At 46.3% G+C, this 18,882-nt stretch overlaps 1 protein-coding gene across 1 annotated transcript in view; it reads left to right on the forward strand.

The window, feature by feature from the left end:
• The first annotated feature begins 1,668 nt into the window (after nt 1–1,668).
• Nucleotides 1,669–18,882, forward strand: part of LOC144157933 (sodium-dependent proline transporter-like) — a 39,949-nt gene continuing 22,735 nt past the window's right edge. The window contains exons 1-6 of the mRNA XM_077688646.1: nt 1,669–2,003; nt 5,162–5,293; nt 8,541–8,748; nt 12,817–12,960; nt 15,128–15,260; nt 17,357–17,491. Coding sequence (XP_077544772.1) covers nt 1,838–2,003; nt 5,162–5,293; nt 8,541–8,748; nt 12,817–12,960; nt 15,128–15,260; nt 17,357–17,491 — 918 coding nt within the window. The 5' untranslated portion in view covers nt 1,669–1,837. The remainder of the gene's footprint in view (nt 2,004–5,161; nt 5,294–8,540; nt 8,749–12,816; nt 12,961–15,127; nt 15,261–17,356; nt 17,492–18,882) is intronic.

Raw genomic sequence — 18,882 nt, forward strand, 5'->3', positions numbered from 1 at the left:
TTTTAAATGCAGAGCATTTCAGTAACTCACGATGTCACCCGCGTTGACGTCCGTAGTCCGCATCGCTCCCCCTATATAAAAAAAATAATACTTACGGCGCCAGGTTTCGAACCCACGACTCTGCGGGCGGAACGCAAGGTAGATGGTTCTCTACCCACTGCGCCACAAAGCCAACACAGAATTAAAAGGTTACGAACGCGCCTTATATCCTTGACTCATTCAACCGTCGGCCACAGGTGAGCACTCTCCCCCGCGTCCTCCTCGCCTTCTCTCCGCTCGCAACACCCTCTCTCGCCGCGTTCGGTTCGGGCGCACAACAGGTGGGGACGTGCGCAACACCCTCTCTCGCCGCGTAGGGTTCGCGCTGAGCAACAGTCGGTTCGCGCGCAAGAACAGGTGGGGGCGCTCGCATCGCGCTCTCTCGCCGCGGTCGGTTCGCGCTTAAACCCCATATGTCGTTCGCGCGCGCTCCGGTCGCTAACATCTGTGGCGTGATCGTGACGTCAACATCACGCGTTCGTGTGGTGGCGCGATTTCGGCGCTATAACACACTCTCGCGAGGGGCATTGGATTGGATTCGATTGGATTGGCTTGGCTTGGATTGGATTAAAGTGGATTGTGTTGGATTGTGTTGCGTCATAGCCGCGCCACGTTGCGTCATAGCCGCTCCACGTTGCGTCATAGCCGCGGCAGGGGGTTCACGGCACGTTTCACGTTTCACCATTGACTTCATCGACAATGTCTACGCTGGAAGACAACAATTACAACAACAACAACCAATACGTAATCCATACGACTTGCAGGCGCGCCCCCCGCGGAAATGCTCTGCATTTGATCGTGCCCCTCGCGAGGGCGATGTTTACTTTGCATTCTCTTCATCCCGAGAGGTGCTTAAAGGTTTTTTTCCATGCCTGTACGTCTTTACTTTCTTTACACGAATGTATGTTAGAATTGTTCCTGTATTACTGTCTGTATTCTTGCTATGTGTGTACTGTTATTCCCCCCCCCCTTATGCAATACCCCGCAAGGAGCCTTTAAGGGTACAATAAATGATGATGATGATGAATCCTTTTTTATTTTTTTAGCCTTCGAAATTTTCGAAGTTCTCTCTCACGGTGATTTTGTTAATGATTTTTTATCGTGGTCATATTATGTGAAAAGATGGACGCATAGGACTTCTAGAATATGTTGAATTAGGATAAATATAGATGGTATGCTGTGTCGTTGCGCTGGGTTAGACTAGGATTGTTGCAGTTGGGCTGGATTTGGGTTGGTTATGATACGTAAGGTTGGGTTACGTTAGGCTAGGTTTTGTTAAGTTACGTTGGGAGTTAATATTATTGAGCGAATTTTAGGCGAGCCAGCTTTCATGGAAATTGCCGGAAACAGCTTTTATGGATAATTTCCGGGAAATAATTCTCACGGTTGCCGTGAGATTAGACGCAGCCCTTTTTCAGCGCATCGTTCATTAAGAAATGTTATTCTGTCTTGGCCAATCCCCCTCTGTGGGTGTTCTTTTTTTGGCACCGACAAAAGAGAGCATAAAATCGGATTCGTATCGCGGTTCTCCTTTATTTTCATTGCAAAGTTTTCAATAGCCTGCTCCAGCGTCCTCAGTCGTCAAGCGTAGATTGCTCAACCGCATTCCAGCGAAAACCCGCGCAGTCTGCCCTGGAAGACAAAGGTCGAGAAAGAAGTACGAAGCTGCCGCGCGGGCGGAGGTTCCGGCCACCACCACCACCACAATCGGCCCTCGAACGCAAGCGAAATTTGACGCCCAGAGGAGTAGGCCTCGTCGGCCACACGCGCACCAAGACGTCACGCCGAAGGCGGGATCATGGCCCAGACATCAATAGCCCCGTGGATACAGGCGGGCGGCACTACTGTACCAGAGCGTCAGAAGTGGGGCAACAAGATGGAGTTCCTCCTCTCCTGCGTCGGGATGTCAGTGGGCCTTGGCAACATCTGGCGCTTTCCGTACATGGCGTACAGCAACGGGGGAGGTACACCAGCAACCCGCGCTTTCCTAGCACCTTTATTTTATCGCAGTGTCTAGAGTGCCGCCCGACGGCACTCTAGCTGATCGTTGCAGGCATGGGGCTAGAGTGCCGTCCGACAACATTCGAGTATTTAAGACTAGGCTAGCAGCGGCCATAGAGTCTGTCGTTGTAGTGTAGAGGATCCGTCTTAGCTTCTTGATCCCAAAGTCGGTGGTTCGAGACCGGCTTTTTTTGCCACGGTTGTTTGTTTTTTTTCATAATTTAATTGAAGTGTAATTTCTGTACCTTAGGTTAGTTTTGGTGTTATAAATGATTTGTTTGTGTGTGTTAGGTTATCTTATGTTATGTTTAGGTTAGGTTGCCTAGCTTTACGTTATCTAGAGCAATGTACTGCCAGGCACGGCAATTTTGCCACAAAACGCCGTTGGACGTCGATATAGTGGAGTGCTTATAATACCGTCGGACGGCACTCTAGACACGGCCTTATTTTATATACAGCCTAGAGTGCCGTCAGCGGTATTGTATGCACTCCACTATATCGCCGTCCACGCGCGTTTCGGGGAAAAAATTCTTTGCCTGAAACATACGTCGCTCTACCTAAGGCGAAGTAACGTTACCTAGCCTAACATAACGTAAAGTAAGGTTACCCAACCTAACATAACATAAAATAACATAACCAACGAACACGAGGCAATCGTTTCAAACGCCACAAGCTAACGCAAGTCATAGAATTATGAGTCAATTTAACGGTGAAAAGCATAATCGAGGCAAGCAAGAGCCAGTCTTGAACCACCCTACACCACAACGCCAAACGGTTGGTGCGGTGCTAGCCTAGTCCTAAATATTCGAATGTCGTTGGACTGCCTTCTAGCCATGGCTGCAGCACTGAGCTAAAAAAAGCACCGTTGGACTGAACGGTAGACCCTGCGTAAACTTTCACCGTATTGCGTTAACTCTGTGATGTGCAGCTCTAGTAAAGGCGAGCCTCTTGTATAAAATTTCCGCGAAACATTATTAACAATGCTAGCTCAGCTTTCATTTGATGCTGCCATCAGTCAAGCGTCGTATCTTGCTTGAAAACTTGACTTTGTTGAAATGTGTAAGAACACCCATTTCGGGTGTATCAACAGTCGTGGTTCTGCCGTGCGCAATTTCTGTACCTGTAGCTAAACTAGTAGCTAAAACTTGTAGCTAAAACGGACGAAAGAAAGCTTGTAGCTAAAACGGGCGATTGCGCGAGTTGGTACAGTTTTTCCGAGTAACAGCGCACACAACGCGAGACAAAAAAAAAAAAAAGAGGACACAAACACAGCGCTGACTAACAACTGATTTCTATTACTTACGCCAGTGGTTTTTATGCACACATAGACAAAAAAAAAATAAGGAAACACTAATTTAACACGTGAGCACTTCAGAGGACGTAAGCGTTGCGTTTCCTAATGACGGCGTTTTCTTTACGCGTTAATCTACTTTCGGGGCAAGAAGTACAGCTACCCCCAAAAGTAAACGGAGCACCTTCTTGAGATTAGTATAATTTCTCTTTTATCGGGCAGCCAGCATAAATAGAATATGTGCGGCCACATTTTATTCTAGAATGCCTTTCTTGAAAAGTCAATTAGAAGTAGCTGGCTAGGCACATGGCGGAGAAATAAATCGCCAGCCAGTGCTTTGTTTACTTTTTGGGGCTCCTGTACAGTCAATACAACGGACATCCCCTTTTGCCCGCTCCATTGCCCTCTCTATTGCCTTCTAATGCCCTCTCAGACGAGGAGTGTCGCTTCTTGGCGCAGAAAACCCCACCCTGTTAATCAAAGTTTGGTTTTCCCACAGCTGCTGCGCATTTTAAAAGGAATTGGCCCAACCCGTACCCAAACGTCCGCCTTCACTTTTTCTGGAGGGGACGGTGTTGGTAACAAAAGACAGAAGCAACCGGAATGTCCCTGTTCTTGCTAACAATCCTCTTGTAAATCATCCTGCCTCCTCGATTCTCCGTACCGTCAAATACGGAAATGACGGTCTTGGTTGCCTCACAAACGTATTTTGCTTTTGCTTGCCCAAAGCACGCACTTACATACCAAAGTCAGGTTGTATTAACCGAACACCAGGAAGGTCTCCAGCAGGACATCTTCGAGTATTACTGGTACGTGCCTTGAACTTCACGGTACACTGATTTACACCCTTCCTATAACTAACACTCTTAAATCTTAACATAAAACAAAAAACACCCTTAGGATGTTTTGTCGTTTACAACACGCTTACACCCTAGCAAAAAACACCAAGAATACACTTTTTTAAAGGGTGTTTTATTATTAATTACACATTTTCAAAGGGTGTTTGTTTTTGACAGGACGTAAGAGTGTTAGTTATATACTAAAGGGGCGTAAATAATTTTACCGTGTAGTTCAACAGGATAAATAAGTTATTCACTTACTATAATATTCATATTCGATCGTGCCTGCGGGACTTTTTTCGGGCATTTAAGTTTTTTAACGGAGCGTTCCGCTAGCTGCCCTTTGGTCGAAACACCCACACTGTAAAATTATTTACACCCTTTTTGTGTACAACTAACACCCTTACACCCAATACCAAAATGAAAAAACACCCTTTGAAAGAGTGTAAATAACGATAAAATACAATTTCGAAGGGTGTATTGATATGGTGTAAGGAAGCGACAAAGCACTCTAAGGGGTGTTTTCTTTTGTTTTTTGCTCGGGTGTAGGGGTCTTAGTTATAAACAGTAGTTTACACCCTTAAGGTATAAATTACTTTGCAGTGCCCCGCCCTTGAGGCCTAGTGGTGGGGATGGATCCGAGAGCAGCTTTGTTTTGGCAACGTCACAAACGTACCAGGATTAACGCCCATGTACTTGGCCATGGGCGGGTCACGTAATGCGTATGAGGGACAACAGGTGCACCATCCGTTTAACAGAGTGGCTAGCAATAGACCGTAAGCGGAATAGGGGTCGGCAGAGGACCCGATGTAGGGATTACCTACGAAATTTTGGGTGGAAAGCATGGACTCAGCTAGCTCTCGATAGACGTGGCTGTAGATCTGAGAGGCTTTTGTCCTGCAATAAACGCAACCAGGATTACGGCGGCGACGACGACGACGACGACGATGATGATGATGATGATGATGACACACTTTTTTCACGCTTGCAGCGGCCTTCTTGATCCCTTACGCCATCTTGATGATCTGCGTGGGCAAGCCGATGTACTTCCTCGAGCTCGTCCTTGGACAGTTCCAGAGCCTGGGCCAGACGCACGCCTTCAACTGCTTCCCGCTCTCCAAAGGTATCAGCGAGGGCTTCCCTTCTTTATGCAAAAGCGCTAATATAGAACACCTTCGCTATTACGAAGTCATCGTTATAACGAAGACGCCGAATAGGCGATACGTCGCGGACATACATTGCTCTCCCTTAGCCCCATATGGGAGCTTGATAACCTTGAATAAAGTGGAAATTCGAATAACGTGATTTTGTTATAACGAGGATTTATTCTTCTTAAAGTTGCCCTGATGACAACATTTGATTACCTCGATTTGAAATCCCCACAGCTCCATTCCAGAATTGAAAGAGGTTTTTAAAAAAGGCAAGACATACAAAACTTTCAAATTTTGAGTTACAGTGAGGTAATGGGGCAGGGCAACGAAAAAAACACGGAAAACATCGTTATCAGTGTGAACTGCACATTACCATTTAAGTGATACAATCAAACGGAACTAGAGGCCCCACTACAATGACCCAGGTATGTTTCTTACATCGGCTTACATTGGCGGCCGCCAATCGCACAAAGAGGATTCTGTGACGTCATAGAAAAGTCCCCGGACAGTTTCTGGGGGGTCGTCTCTGTGTAATACGTTTTCTTTACTATCTCCTTTATTTGTTTGAACTTCGCAATAAAAGCGGCAGCATTGTTATCGGGACAAAGCAATCTTTTCAATAAACCAAACTTGTATTGTATCTTCATAGCCCGTTAAACTTGAGATAGCTTGCAAACAGAGCGCGATTACAGAACGTTGGCCCCTTTATAGGGGCGATGTCGGCGGGTGATACCGTCCTTGCCAACGTCACCATTGTCATCTTTATCATCTCAGCTTGCTTTTACAGGATGTAGCATAGCATGTTCAACTATGCTATAGTGCACTTGGCAAAGGTCAATGAGAACTATTGCCAATATGGCTGTTAGTTATAATTAGAATTTTAGTAGATGATTACAATGTCAATCTATGATGCTTGATTTCTGAGGAGGCAGGAGCTTAGGGTACGACAATGCGGAATAACCGCATTACATGCATGTAATCATCTGCTAATCCTTAGGATTTGGGTTAAGAGCTCACTTACAGAACTCGTATACATAGGTTCCACTGACGTCACTGTAACTTCCATCGCGAGGCACTCGGTGCACGGTGAAAGCTATGAACTTATCAGCCGCTCTTATCGCAGACAGCGCTGATAAAGCTCAGAGCAACGCACCAGGAAGGGCGGTGGTTACGTCATGTGAGACCCACGTAAACAAATGTCAAACAGCTTAGTTTTAGTAAGAGTATGTCAGCACATTGGTTTGTACCACATTTTCGCCGGATGTTCATTACTAAATATTCAGTTACTTAATAATCGATAATGAAAATTGAAAAGTACCAACCAGCTACTACGCGGGCAATTCTTCGGGATATTACGTGTAACTTGGGACATTATCCCCTGTAGACGAGGTTTTTAAGCGAAGCTTTTACGGCTTAAATGCGGGACAGCGCGCGCGGTAAAACGCAGTGTAAGAAAGCCAGCTAACAAACAGAAAGCTTATCGCTAAATTAAAGGCATATCGCCGCTCGCGTAGAAGCGGAAACTCTCTTTTAAAAGAAAGTGAGAGTCAACGCAAGAAAACGCATATTGCGGAATTATCTGCAAACAGTGAGTGAAACATCGAAGGGAGAGTTAGAGCCAACAACAATAGCAAACTCAGGTCACCGCTCGCGTCGGAGCTATTTGTCTCCGAAAAGGTGTGACGTAGTGCGTGACGTAGTGTATGACGTAGTTTGTGCCTGATCAGGCGACCAAGAGCACGGAGTTGGACTCAGTGTGTGTGCTATTAGATCTACGACTTAACAAAACTTGTTGCTGAGCTAGTTGGTACATAGTTCAAACAAAGATAAAAACGTGGCGCAAACTAGACGGGACAAGAGAGACATCTGTATCTGTGTTTCTTGTCTCTCTTGTCCCGTCTAGTTTGCGCCACGTTTTTATCTTTGTTTGAGCTATTAGATCGAACGCGGTCACCGCCAAAGTCGCACGCTGTTCCGAACATGATTCCTACCTCAAGCTTATACAGCTCGTCACTTGGATATGAATTCAAAGGGGATATAATTAACATTAATACGCGTCACTTTTAAGAACAGATGTGCCAAAATAAAAGTGTGCGAGTGTATGTATGTATGTGTGATGCGAAGAAATCATGATGAAAATGGACGCCAATAAAGAAAAGACGAAGACCATCAGCAAGACGCCCGCGGTGGGGTACGTGGGGTGGGTACGTGGGGTGGGGTACAAACAGCCCAAGAGCACCATCTTCACCAAGAGCTACGCCGAAAAACGCTCGAGGTTAGAGGACGAGCTCACGGCAGGCGCTGGCGAATAGGAAACTGCCAGCGACAGCGGCCGGGAGGAGAAGCGATCCCGCGAAGAACACCGAGTGAGCAGACAGTCGGAGTGTGGAGCGTGACCGGGATGCACGGTGGTCGAGCGACCGGACCAATGCTGCGCCCCAAGAGATCTTCCACAACTGCAACCTCCAGGAGGTTCCCTCCGCAAGTGAGTCGGATGGCAGGACGTCGGTAGGAGGCAGCGGCGCCTCAAGAGAGCTGCGGTCCCCACGACTGTGCAACGGGAGCTCGGTGCGCGCTCTACCACTGCTGCCTCGACACGCCACCTGGACCTTTGAACACCGAGACACCACGACTGCGCCTCTGGGACGTGACGTAGGGCAACCCCGTTCCAGCAGCGACCACCTACTGTGGACTTTTCATTAACCGACTTTGACTCTTCCCCGCAAATTCGAACTGTGCTTTTTCCCTTCGTTTCCGGACTGAGACATAGATGTGTGTATGAACTTTTTACCGTTTTGTCGGCAGCGTTTCCGAAGTGCTTTCCCCATTGTTAGTTCATTATTTTTGCGTCTTTCAGGTATCATTGTGCGTTTCGAGTATTTACAAACACAGTCTCGTTCACTGAGTTTTTTTTTCTTGTATTTATTATTGCTCACGAAGTAACGCAGTATGACACATTCCCCGGCAGAAGCTTGCTATACTTGCATTTAACGCTAACAAATTAAACCGGAAAGTCATGCATGCTTAACGGAAACGTTGTTGAGGCCTGTATCGTTTATCCTGATAGTCTAGATCGCCTCGTTGCGCGGCGCTATTCGCTACTTCTCGCGTGTTCCCCGACCGGCAGCGTGGGAGTATTCTTACGCTTAATTTTATTTAGTTCTACTCTACTTTATAGCACGCTCGGCACGTGTTAAATCACTATGTGCGCCCGCGCAGGCATCGGAGTGTGCATGGCCTACACGTGCTTCTTCGTCTGCCTCTACTTCAACGTGCTGCTGGCGTACGCGCTGGTATACATGGTGCACTCGTTCAAGAGTCCGCTGCCCTGGAGCTACTGCGACCCGGCCTGGGCGGACGAGAACTGCTTCGTGCGCGACCCCAAAAGGAAAAGCTGCCGGGTCATAGAGCAAGACCTTTACAGCGTGTGAGGCGCTCTTTCCTCTCGTGCCGTATACACTGATTGATTGATTGATTGACTGACTGATTGATTGATTGATTGATTGATTGATTGATTGATTGATTGATTGATTGATTGATTGATTGATTGATTGATTGATTGATTGATTGATTGATTGATTGATTGATTGATTGATTGATTGATTAATCGATCGATCGATCGATCGATCGATCGATTGATTGATTGATTGATTCATATCTTCCACTGCTCAGAGGTAGGGGAAGAAAACGGTGTGGGAAGTATGTGTTTTTGTCGCATTCCCACGTTATATGCGCCGCAGAGTGCCTGGTTGAGTACAAAATTTACATTGTGCGTCGAATTGTGCGGGAAACAACAGATTCATCCTGACTGGATGGGGAAACGTGTTTACCTCTACTGGTCTGAGCGTGGTTTCTTGGGTATTCGAAAGCTCTGGGTGTGGTGGCGGGTACGTTCTTCTACTGAGCCTATACAGTCAAACCCGTTTATAGCGAACTGCAATATGCACAGCGATTAGTTCGATATATCCAATAGTTCGATATAGCCGAACCCGCCTATAACGAGCTTATTGTTACGAGTTCGCAATCCGCGGGAGCCCCCCCGCGCCCTCCTCCCCCCCGCCCCTTTACCAACTCAGACATCCGCGTATGCAGAAACGAACACAGTACAGTAGCCATTACCATACCAAAATAATCCATTTATTGCAAGCATAACAAAGCTACTTTCCGCCTTTACTGCCCACGTTGCAAAAAAAGCGGCGCTTTTCGTTTTCACTTTCGCTTTGGCGGCTTCAACTAGCATAGCATTCTCCACAAGAAACATTGTTTGCACCAGTTTCAGTCCGCGTCCTCAAAAATCTAAGAAGCATTGGCGGAGCACATCGACGGCTGAAAGCGCTTCATTATAAGCGCCGGACGAATTTCTCTCGCGACATCATCGGGAACGCTGGCGAGCTCTTCCCACAGTTCACCGATGCTGCTGTCTTGGTCCGGACTGGCGACAAGGTGGGTTCCGTCGCGAGTCCCACGCGTCGGAAACACTTACGGGTATTGGGCGTCACGTCGCTCCGTGCGAGGCGCGATGTCTCAGTCGCGGCCACGGAGCTCCGTGGTCGCGGCTCTTGCTTCGTGGTCACGGCCAATCCACATCTCAATCGCCGCTCCGAGATCATGCATTTCGGCGGCCATTCTAGGCCCCCAGAGTTCGATATATCGGATGTGAACTTCGTTATAAGGAATATGTTTCCCACGCATTTCCGTAACTGAAATATTTTTGTTCGATATATACCATAATTCGCTCTATCCGGGTTCGTTATAGCCGGGTTTGACTGTAGTGTCGCGTAATTTCGTGGAAGACAGTGAGTGGCGTGGGTGCCAGTGTGTCCTCCGCGGCCTGGTGGGCGAGATCTCGGGCCGTGAGATGGGCGTGCTCGTTGCCTCTTATGAAGGAGTGGGTCGGTGTCCACACAATTGCGCCCTTCCTGTATGGCGTCTTCCTTTTTAGGATGCGTAGCGTGACGGGTGCTACCCATCCCGACATGAAGCTACGCATGCCTCTTGTAAGTCTGTGACAACGGTCGTGGTATTGGTCTGGGCGGCGGCGTGACTGATGGCAAGTTCTTTTGTTTCTTTGGCCGTGACTCTTTGAATGGGGCCACTAATCAAGTGCTTACACCCACCCGTCACCACGGCCTCCATGGCTCTTTTACCGTTGTAGTGGGCTGCGTCGGTGAAGGTCGTTGTCGGGATTCGGGAGTAAATCTCTTTTAGCGTTCCTGCGCGCGCTTCTCTGCTGCCATGATGGTGGTTCGGATAGGTATCGAGTAGGTACCTGTAGGTATTGGTAGGTGTCGAGTGGAATACTATAGATTTACGCCATGATTTCGGGATCACCTTCGACTGGGACCGGTCTCGCGGAACCCACTTAACATTGGTCACTACACTGCGGCGCGTTCGTGTACAAGCGAGCGGTGCCTTTTGTTTGACATGTGGACCTCGTTCCGTTACGGTATTGTGCTGCCCCAAGAGTAGCAACTTGTCTGTGGATGCGCTCGTGGGTAATCCAAGGGCTTGTTTTAGAGACTTGCGTAGGAGCACGTCGATCTTGCCCTGTTCCGTTCTGCTCAGGGTGACGTATGGAGCCGCCTAGATTATGCGTGAGAGGGCGAACGCTTGGATAAGCCTTACCATGTCACCGTCTTTCATGCTTCTGTGTCGGTTCGTGACCCTGCGTATCATATGCGGGACCTGCCTGGTGGTCTTCGTGAGTTAACCCTACAATCAATAAATCAATGGTCGTCGTGAGTTGCTGTACCAATGTGTTGTTCTTGCCATCCGCTATATGAGCAGGCCCAGAATCCTGATGGATTTGTTTGGCTTGATGTCGTGCCCATCGAGGGCGATTTCGATGTTGTCGACACCCTTCGTTGTTCGGCGTCTCCTCACCACGAGAAGCTCAGACTTCTGTGACGAGCACGACAGCTCACATCTATTTGCGTACTTATTCACAGTGTCGGCGGCAAGCTGGAGTGTGGCCTGCAACCCTCCTAGGGAATCTGGGCCTGTCCATATATATGGTCACGCCGTCCGCGTACAGAGCATGGCTTAAGTTCGGTATTCTTCTCAGCTGCTCTGGGAGATCCAGGAGCGCGATGTTGAAGAGCTTAGCCAAGGTCAAGCCAGAACATCTTGCTGTTGCGTAGTGAAACCGTATAGTCACTTGTTTATTCCAGTTTGGGGGTAGAATGGGGGATATGGGAACAGAGTAAGGCACGTGCCTTCAGGAAACGATACGAAGGAGCGAATCCAATCCAATCCAAGTTGAATCCAAGTTCACCGCGCGTTCGCGCCTACAGCACCGGGTGCGCCGCGAGCAGCTTGTTTTAGGGGCGAAGCTCCTTAAGGCGTGGGTCTGTCCATCCTCGACGTATGTATGTAGCCACCTCTAGTTTAGTTCTTGGATTGTTTACTAGATGGCGTGGCTACCTCTAGTTTAGTTCTAGGATTGTTTACTAGATGGCGGTACTTGTATATGATGAAAAGATGCGCTTGGATTGTTTACTAGATGGCGTGGCTACCTGTAGTTTAGTTCTTGGATTGTTTACTAGATGGCGGGGAGCGTTGTAATAAAATCCGTTCGCTGTTGGCGCGCGCTCGGAGTCGCCCGATGGATAACTTGATGATGTAGTGGGCGAACTTTCACTGAAGAGTCACGGTTTTACCGATGATTTCCCCTCAGGAGCTTCGCCCACTCATCATCATTCACCCCGTGGATATGCTGTGAATTTTTTTTTTTACTTTTGACAATAAAAAAAACTGCCAATGCGCTGAGGCAAAAGGCCCCTGTAATAGCCGACTGACTAGGCCCCTAGCACCTGAAGCGACAGGAACAGAAGCAACTATTAATCTGTAAATAAATACTAATATTCATACACACTTTTTAGCGTAATAAAACAAAAGAATACCTGCTACAAAGACAATGGCTAAAGCCATAAAGACAAAGAAATACACGCTTTTCTTGCGTAACAAAATTAACATAAAATTACCGCGTAAACACTCCGCTTTTGCAAAATAGCGTAAACATATACACAAAATAACACAAAATTACAGGAAAATCTTACACATCACGTAGAAGACACGTTTTCGTTTTCCGTCTAAAAGCGGCTACCGAGGAAGTGTGCTCAGTCATGTCAAACACTACAGGGTGACTGTTCAGGAGATTAGGAATTTGCCATTTAAGTGTTTGAGTTCTATAATTCGTTCTGGTTCGTATTTTTATAAAGTTTTTATGCCGGAGATTATATGCCACTTCAGTGTTAGTGTAATTAAAAAGAAAAAGCTCTGGGTCAGCTTTCAACTCCACAAAAATTTTGTCTTGTCTTGTCTTGTTTTGTCTTGTGGTGCACTGTGAGTTCGTTCACCACGTGCTCTCGGCGCGGAAATTGAGCTCTCGCTCGACAAACTTGGTTTAACTGCGTTCAAACACGGCATCGTTTTTTTTTTGTCGAAGAAATGTTGATGCATTGTACAGTGATATTCTCGATTTGTTTTCTTACAGGTTTGGCGATAGCCAAGCCGAAACCAATGATACGGTGCTCCTGTACCACGAGAACCAGCCGTATCTGGTACCCGCTTCCACTTACTATAACCTGACCGCGGGCTGCACGAATGCCACGCAGACTTCTGCCGAGCAATTCTTCTAGTGAGTAACTATGGCACCACCCTTGTTTAACGTTTGTGTGACGCACGTTATACTTTCAGAAGCAACGCAGCGTGTTGGTCTAATTCGGGAACATTGTTAGCTGTCCGCGCATCGTATCTTAAAACAGCCACTGTTATAGGGAGCTAAACTCTGCAAGCGTGTGCGCGCAGTTGCTGCTGACAGTTAGGCATGGCTGATCTCAACCAGCGCCCACCGGCGACGTCATGTAGCTTTGCGCAGGTTCGTGCACTCGTCGTGCAGTTTGTAAAAACCAAGCTTTCGCGCATTCGCATAAATAGGGCACTGGGCGGTTACTAAGATAGCGCTTTTGGGAGGCGGATTTCTGGCGCTCAATAAAACCTGACAGTGTTTGCGTCGTACACATAGAAATATCTAAACACCTCAGCAATCCTTTTGATGCAGTGAATGGTAAAAATTGTCGTTTGATGCCGAACTATTATATCGGTACCAAAGTTGCCAGTTCCTTTTAGTATCAGCGTACTTGGGCTTCTTTTTTGACCGAGTAGCTTGTAGATCCGATTGACGTTCCCGCTAACAGCAAGAAACAGAACTTAACACGCCACGAGGGCTTTTGCTATAACTGCACACGGACTGAATGCAAAACCGTCTTACCGTTGATGAATTAGCTCCCACGCTAGCTTGCGTGTGGCGACAAGAAAATAGTGGGTTAAAGAGTCGTGGCGAGTGAGGTGGAGTGTCACAAATTTCTCCGCCTAATTGTGTAACGCTCAGTCATAGACAAATGAAACGCGAACACAAAAATATGTGCCAGAGCACACAAATAGCGCGATTTATTTTCATGCAAGTCAAAATGACCCGTGGCTTAGTTTCAGAATTTTGGAAATGTAGCTTTCAAAATATGCCAATAGCCCGCCATTATTGAACCTCAACGAACAGTATTTCTCACTTTTGTGTGTTCTGTTTCACATTTTCCTGATCGCGTTACATTTGTCCATGACTGTACATACTCTGCGTGGCACAGATCACAAAACAAGACAACGGAACACAAATCTTTTCACTGGTTCAACGTAAATCCGCACGGCCCAGGGACAAATATGACCAAAGATATGACTACTTGAGGGGGCCGTTCTCCGCCGGAGGGTAGATACACGCGAATTCGACGGCATAAATGCGGTGCAGAGGTGGCACTTGTGAAACCTAACGCGTTCGAAACTCGATAAAAAAACAACAAAAATCTCGTGTATCTCCTGATTTCGCGGCAAATGTCAAAATATGATCGCCTTCGGCCGCCTCTGCCACGTATATGCTTTCTTTGTATCCTCCCACGATAAATTCGGAGGAAGTTTGCTCGATTGAATTAACTTTCCCGCGTTCCACTGCGCGCGCCATCTGCTGGAACCTTTGGTTACTGTTGAACTTCTAGCGTTGAACTTCTACTGTTGAACTTCTAGGTCCAGGATTGCGAAAACGTTTTTGTACTTTAGGGCCGAAATGTTTTTTCTACGCGTATTTTTATTTGCTCTCGTAAATATTAGGCACACGTTTATTTTGAATAAAAGAACACGGCGAATACCAATTTGGCATTCATGGTGTGCCTCAAATATGCGTAACGCTTTCATTTTGCTGAACAGTGTTTACAACGACGAATAACGTTTACAGATTTGCAGGTTTGTGAGGGTTTTGGTTATATTGACTTCTCGTGTAAGAACATATTTTTAACTGATCGTCGCATGGCTGAATCGAGGGACAGACAGACAGACCGACAGACAGATATACAGACAGACAGACAGACAGACAGACAGACAGACAGACAGACAGACAAGAAAGAAAGGAAGGAAGACAGACAAGAAAGAAAGACAGACAGACAAGAAAGAAAGACAAGCAGACAGGAAGACAAGTAAGAAAGACAGACAGACAGACAAAAAATACAGACAGGCAGACAAGAAAGAAAGACAGACAGACAAGAAAGACAGACATGCAGACAGGCAGACTGACAAAAATGTTCGGGTTTAAGTAACGCAAGAAAGACAGACTATCGTCTTTTAAAGTTAATGCACAATCCCAGACCTTCCTGGAGCTTTCCTGTCGCAATACGTAAATCATTGCTCCTTATCAGAGTTTTTCAAACGTTCTGCAACACTCCTTCTAAACTATATAACCATTTGCTTCATTTGTACCTTTGCAGCAAAAGCGTCCTTCAGCTCACTGACGGAATAGACGAGCCAGGTGGTTTGAAGGTAGACCTCACCATCAGCCTCTTCATTTCATGGTTCTTCGTCTGCATCGCGCTGCTCAAGGGCATCAAGTCATCCGGCAAGGTGGTTTGAGGGCACACTTCTGTTTGCCTGGTGCTTGAACCCCTTTCGTACAGAAGACTGGCTCAGTTCGTTCAGATTTCATTCTCGGGAAATAAGGAAGCCCAGAAACAAATTGACTTTACTACGCAACCCCCATCGTGGCTTGAGCTCACCATTAACCATTTCTGTACAAAAGGCTAGCTCAGTTCATTCGGCCTTTACTCTTACAAAATGAGGACGACGAGCCCAGAAACGGCTTGACTTGGCTACTCAACCTCCATCGTGTCTTGAGCTCCACATTAGCCCCTTATGTAGAAAAACTAGCTCCGTAGCCTCTACCCTTACAAAATAAAGAAGCCTGGAAACGAATTCACTCGACCACTCAAACTTCATTGTGGCGTGAGCTCGGCATGAACCCTTTATGCTCAAAAGACTAGCTCAGTTCGTTTACCCTTTAAGAAACGCAGGAAGCTCAGAAACGATTTCGGTTGTCTACGCAACCCTTATGGTGGCTTCAGCTGCCCATTAACCCCTTCTGTACAAAAGACTAGCTCAGTTCTTTTAGCCCTTACTTGAAGAAAATTAGGAAGCCCAGAAACGATTTGACTTGACTACGCAACCCTCATGGTGGCTTGGGCTCGCCTTTACACAGTGCCTCCTGGGAACACTTCCAGATGGCGGAAGGATACTCCGAAATTGTATTTACCAGTTGGCTGGCTTCATTGTAGCTTAAAATTGGTTTTATCTTCAAGAAGTTATAGCTCCATGAAGTCCTCAACAAAGTACTCGAAACGTCACTCATTTCTAATACGTGTTTCTCCAATTTCACCTGGAATACTCGGATGAACATTTGACCACCCTCTAGAGCTTTAAACCACCAAATGCAAGCTTGGGTAATTCAAGTATGCTGCCCTGTATGTTTGTGTTTGTGAAAAAAAAAACCTTTGCTCGTTCTCTTTTTCGCATGTTACCAAAGCCTTCACGTTGAAGGGTCAGGCAACCGATTTTTGAGGAGTATATGCTCTCTATCCGAAATGAAAGGGGGTCACCTAAAACAACTCAAACTGAAACGGTTTTGCTGATAGGGCACTAGAACGCTTGAAAGCGGAATTTTTAATCGACCAGCATTACGTAGGCTCCTGCCAAAGCAAAAGCTTGCAACCGTGGTGAGTTGGCGCGCGGTAATATACTTTTAACTGTGCATAAGATGGAAAGAGGTACAGTTGAACCTCGTTATAACGAACACTGATACAGCGAATTATCGGCTATAGCAAATTAAATACAGACTTTGGCTGGTCCCGCTTTATTTCAGTGACACTTATTATTCTATAACGAAACTGAAACCGTGAGAGCCACGGGCTATATCGGATATAACGAAGAGATATTTGACGAGGAGGCTGAGAAGCTAATTGGAAAAACCCGCCGTAATCCTAAACTGCAGAAGTATAAAGGCCCTTTTGTTCGTGGACACTGTGAAAAACTTATCCCGCTCAGTGTTGTGAGTATCCACCAGACGAAGATCACATCCTTCATCAAATAAATAACCTTCATCAAAAAAGAATAACCACAGGACAGGCGCTGTCAGCGCCTTTCTCGTGGTTATTCCTCTGTCTGTCCCGTCTTTCGCGCTGTGATTCAGTATATACTTAAAAACTTCTCCACAACTATAACAATAACGAAATGCAGCCTTTCGTATTCTTTATGAGGTCCCTCCCCTCAATGTTATTCGACTGACCTGTTTGCATGTGTACAGCAGTGTCATGTTAGGCAGTACGTGGCGCCACCTTGCGGACTTCAGACAGTTTAGTGGCAAATTAAAATATTACCGCCAATTTGTTTAAAAAATCCTTGTGGTTTCCCTATTACATAAAACACTGGCTGTGATGTGAGCTAGGGGATGTTCACTCCACAAAAATCTGTTCTTTAAGTCAGGAAAGGAAAACGTTGGTTTTAACTTAGTTTTTCGCATGCCGACAAACCCTGAGCGTTCACAAATTTCATGAGTTACAGTAGTTACAGGTAATATGTCATAGGTTTCCTCTGTATTCGCGCTGTTTTGTTACTCCTTTTTTTTTTGCTCTTATGTTATTTAATTGCTTGCGTTCATGCACGTGCAGATCGTCTATTTCACCGCCCCTGCGCCGTACGTGATCCTGTCCGTGCTTCTGGTTCGCGGGATAACCCTCCCCGGAGCTGGAAATGGCATTGCTTACCTCCTTATTCCGCGCTGGGATGTCATTATCAACTTCAGTGTAAGTGCTTTTCGAGGCTGAACCTTCCTATGCACGCGGCCACGGCCTGCTGCAAATTGCAGTGACAGCTGAAGTTATCATTGATCAGAATTGACTGATGGTGTGATCTTTTGCTTGGGTTGATCCATACATTGATGGTGAATTATTAGAAAGGAAGGCCATCAGTCTAGAATGCTTGGCGGGAATGCCGAGGAAAAGGTTACACAAGGTAACCTAACAAAATTTTGAAGAGGAAGTAAGCGTCGGTCTCGGACGTCATCGCTTAGTTTGTTCTATTTTTGTATCAAACATATTCGAAACTTCACCGTTCCCTGTTTATTTGTGTAGTAGAGCAAAGGGTTTCATGTACACAGTTTCGTGCTAAAAAACTGATATGATGCCTCCAACGTCATTCAGGGTACCATGTTGAGTTTGTTGGAGACTAGATACTGGAGAATTCACAGAGCACTTATTTTTCACCGGGACAAAGGAGAGATGCACGCAACGCAGCGTTTGTGTCATGTGCAGCTCTACTTCGTCCTTTTCAAAAGAGTGAAAGCCTCTTCCTTCAGACAAAGATGGTTAAAGCGTGAAGCTTTGTCTCATGCAACCTGAGTCAAAGTCAGTCCAAAATCCAAACTACTTCGACCGTGTCGGAATGACGCAATCAGATAGATTTCGGCTTTATAACGCGAGGGACCTAGGTTAGATTCCGACCACGGCAACAGTTTTTTTTATTGGAGGCACTTTATCTGCCCTTGTAGAAACTCATTGTGCAAATTGACTTTTTGTTCTGACGAAATCACGGCAGCACAAGTTAGGCGTAGAAAGCTTCGCTTTAAAAAATGTGCGCTGTTCACTCTTCAGTATCTGACATCCTTGCTTGCGGAGAGCGACCACTGTTTTTTTTTAACTGCGGGATTTCACAAGTACTGAAAATGTTTTATAATTCTCAAGTGCGCGCTCCCTGAAAAGCAGGATTGATAAGCCGGTTAACAGTAATCGCAACCTCAATATTCTGCCTCGGCGTTTTGTATCTTGCATCGTGCTTGTTGTAAATGTATTTTGTAAATGTATCTTGCTTGTTACTGGGCTACAATTTGATTGTAGGGATGGTACGGCATGCCTTCTCTGTCAGGCATGTTTTGTTTAAGACGTGGTAATGGTATATGCAATAGTCCTGCTATTCATTACACATCCTCAAAAGCACATCCTGCCTGTCTCTGACAGCGGGGCTGCAATAAAGGTTCAATTCAATTAATGTTGTTTTCAGAAAAGACTGCACAGTTTTCTAGGTAAAAGCCGTAAAGGCAGCTTGATGAAGCCCTAGTAACCAGGCTCAGCGACCAGCGTAACCATACGAAGCAAGCTTATTACACTCGAACATAGCAAAATAACGTGGATACAACAAA

Source organism: Haemaphysalis longicornis, unplaced genomic scaffold (genome assembly GCF_048455015.1).
Source record: "Haemaphysalis longicornis isolate Haplotype H1 unplaced genomic scaffold, Haemaphysalis longicornis Haplotype H1 scaffold_10, whole genome shotgun sequence".
Lineage (NCBI taxonomy): Eukaryota > Metazoa > Arthropoda > Arachnida > Ixodida > Ixodidae > Haemaphysalis > Haemaphysalis longicornis.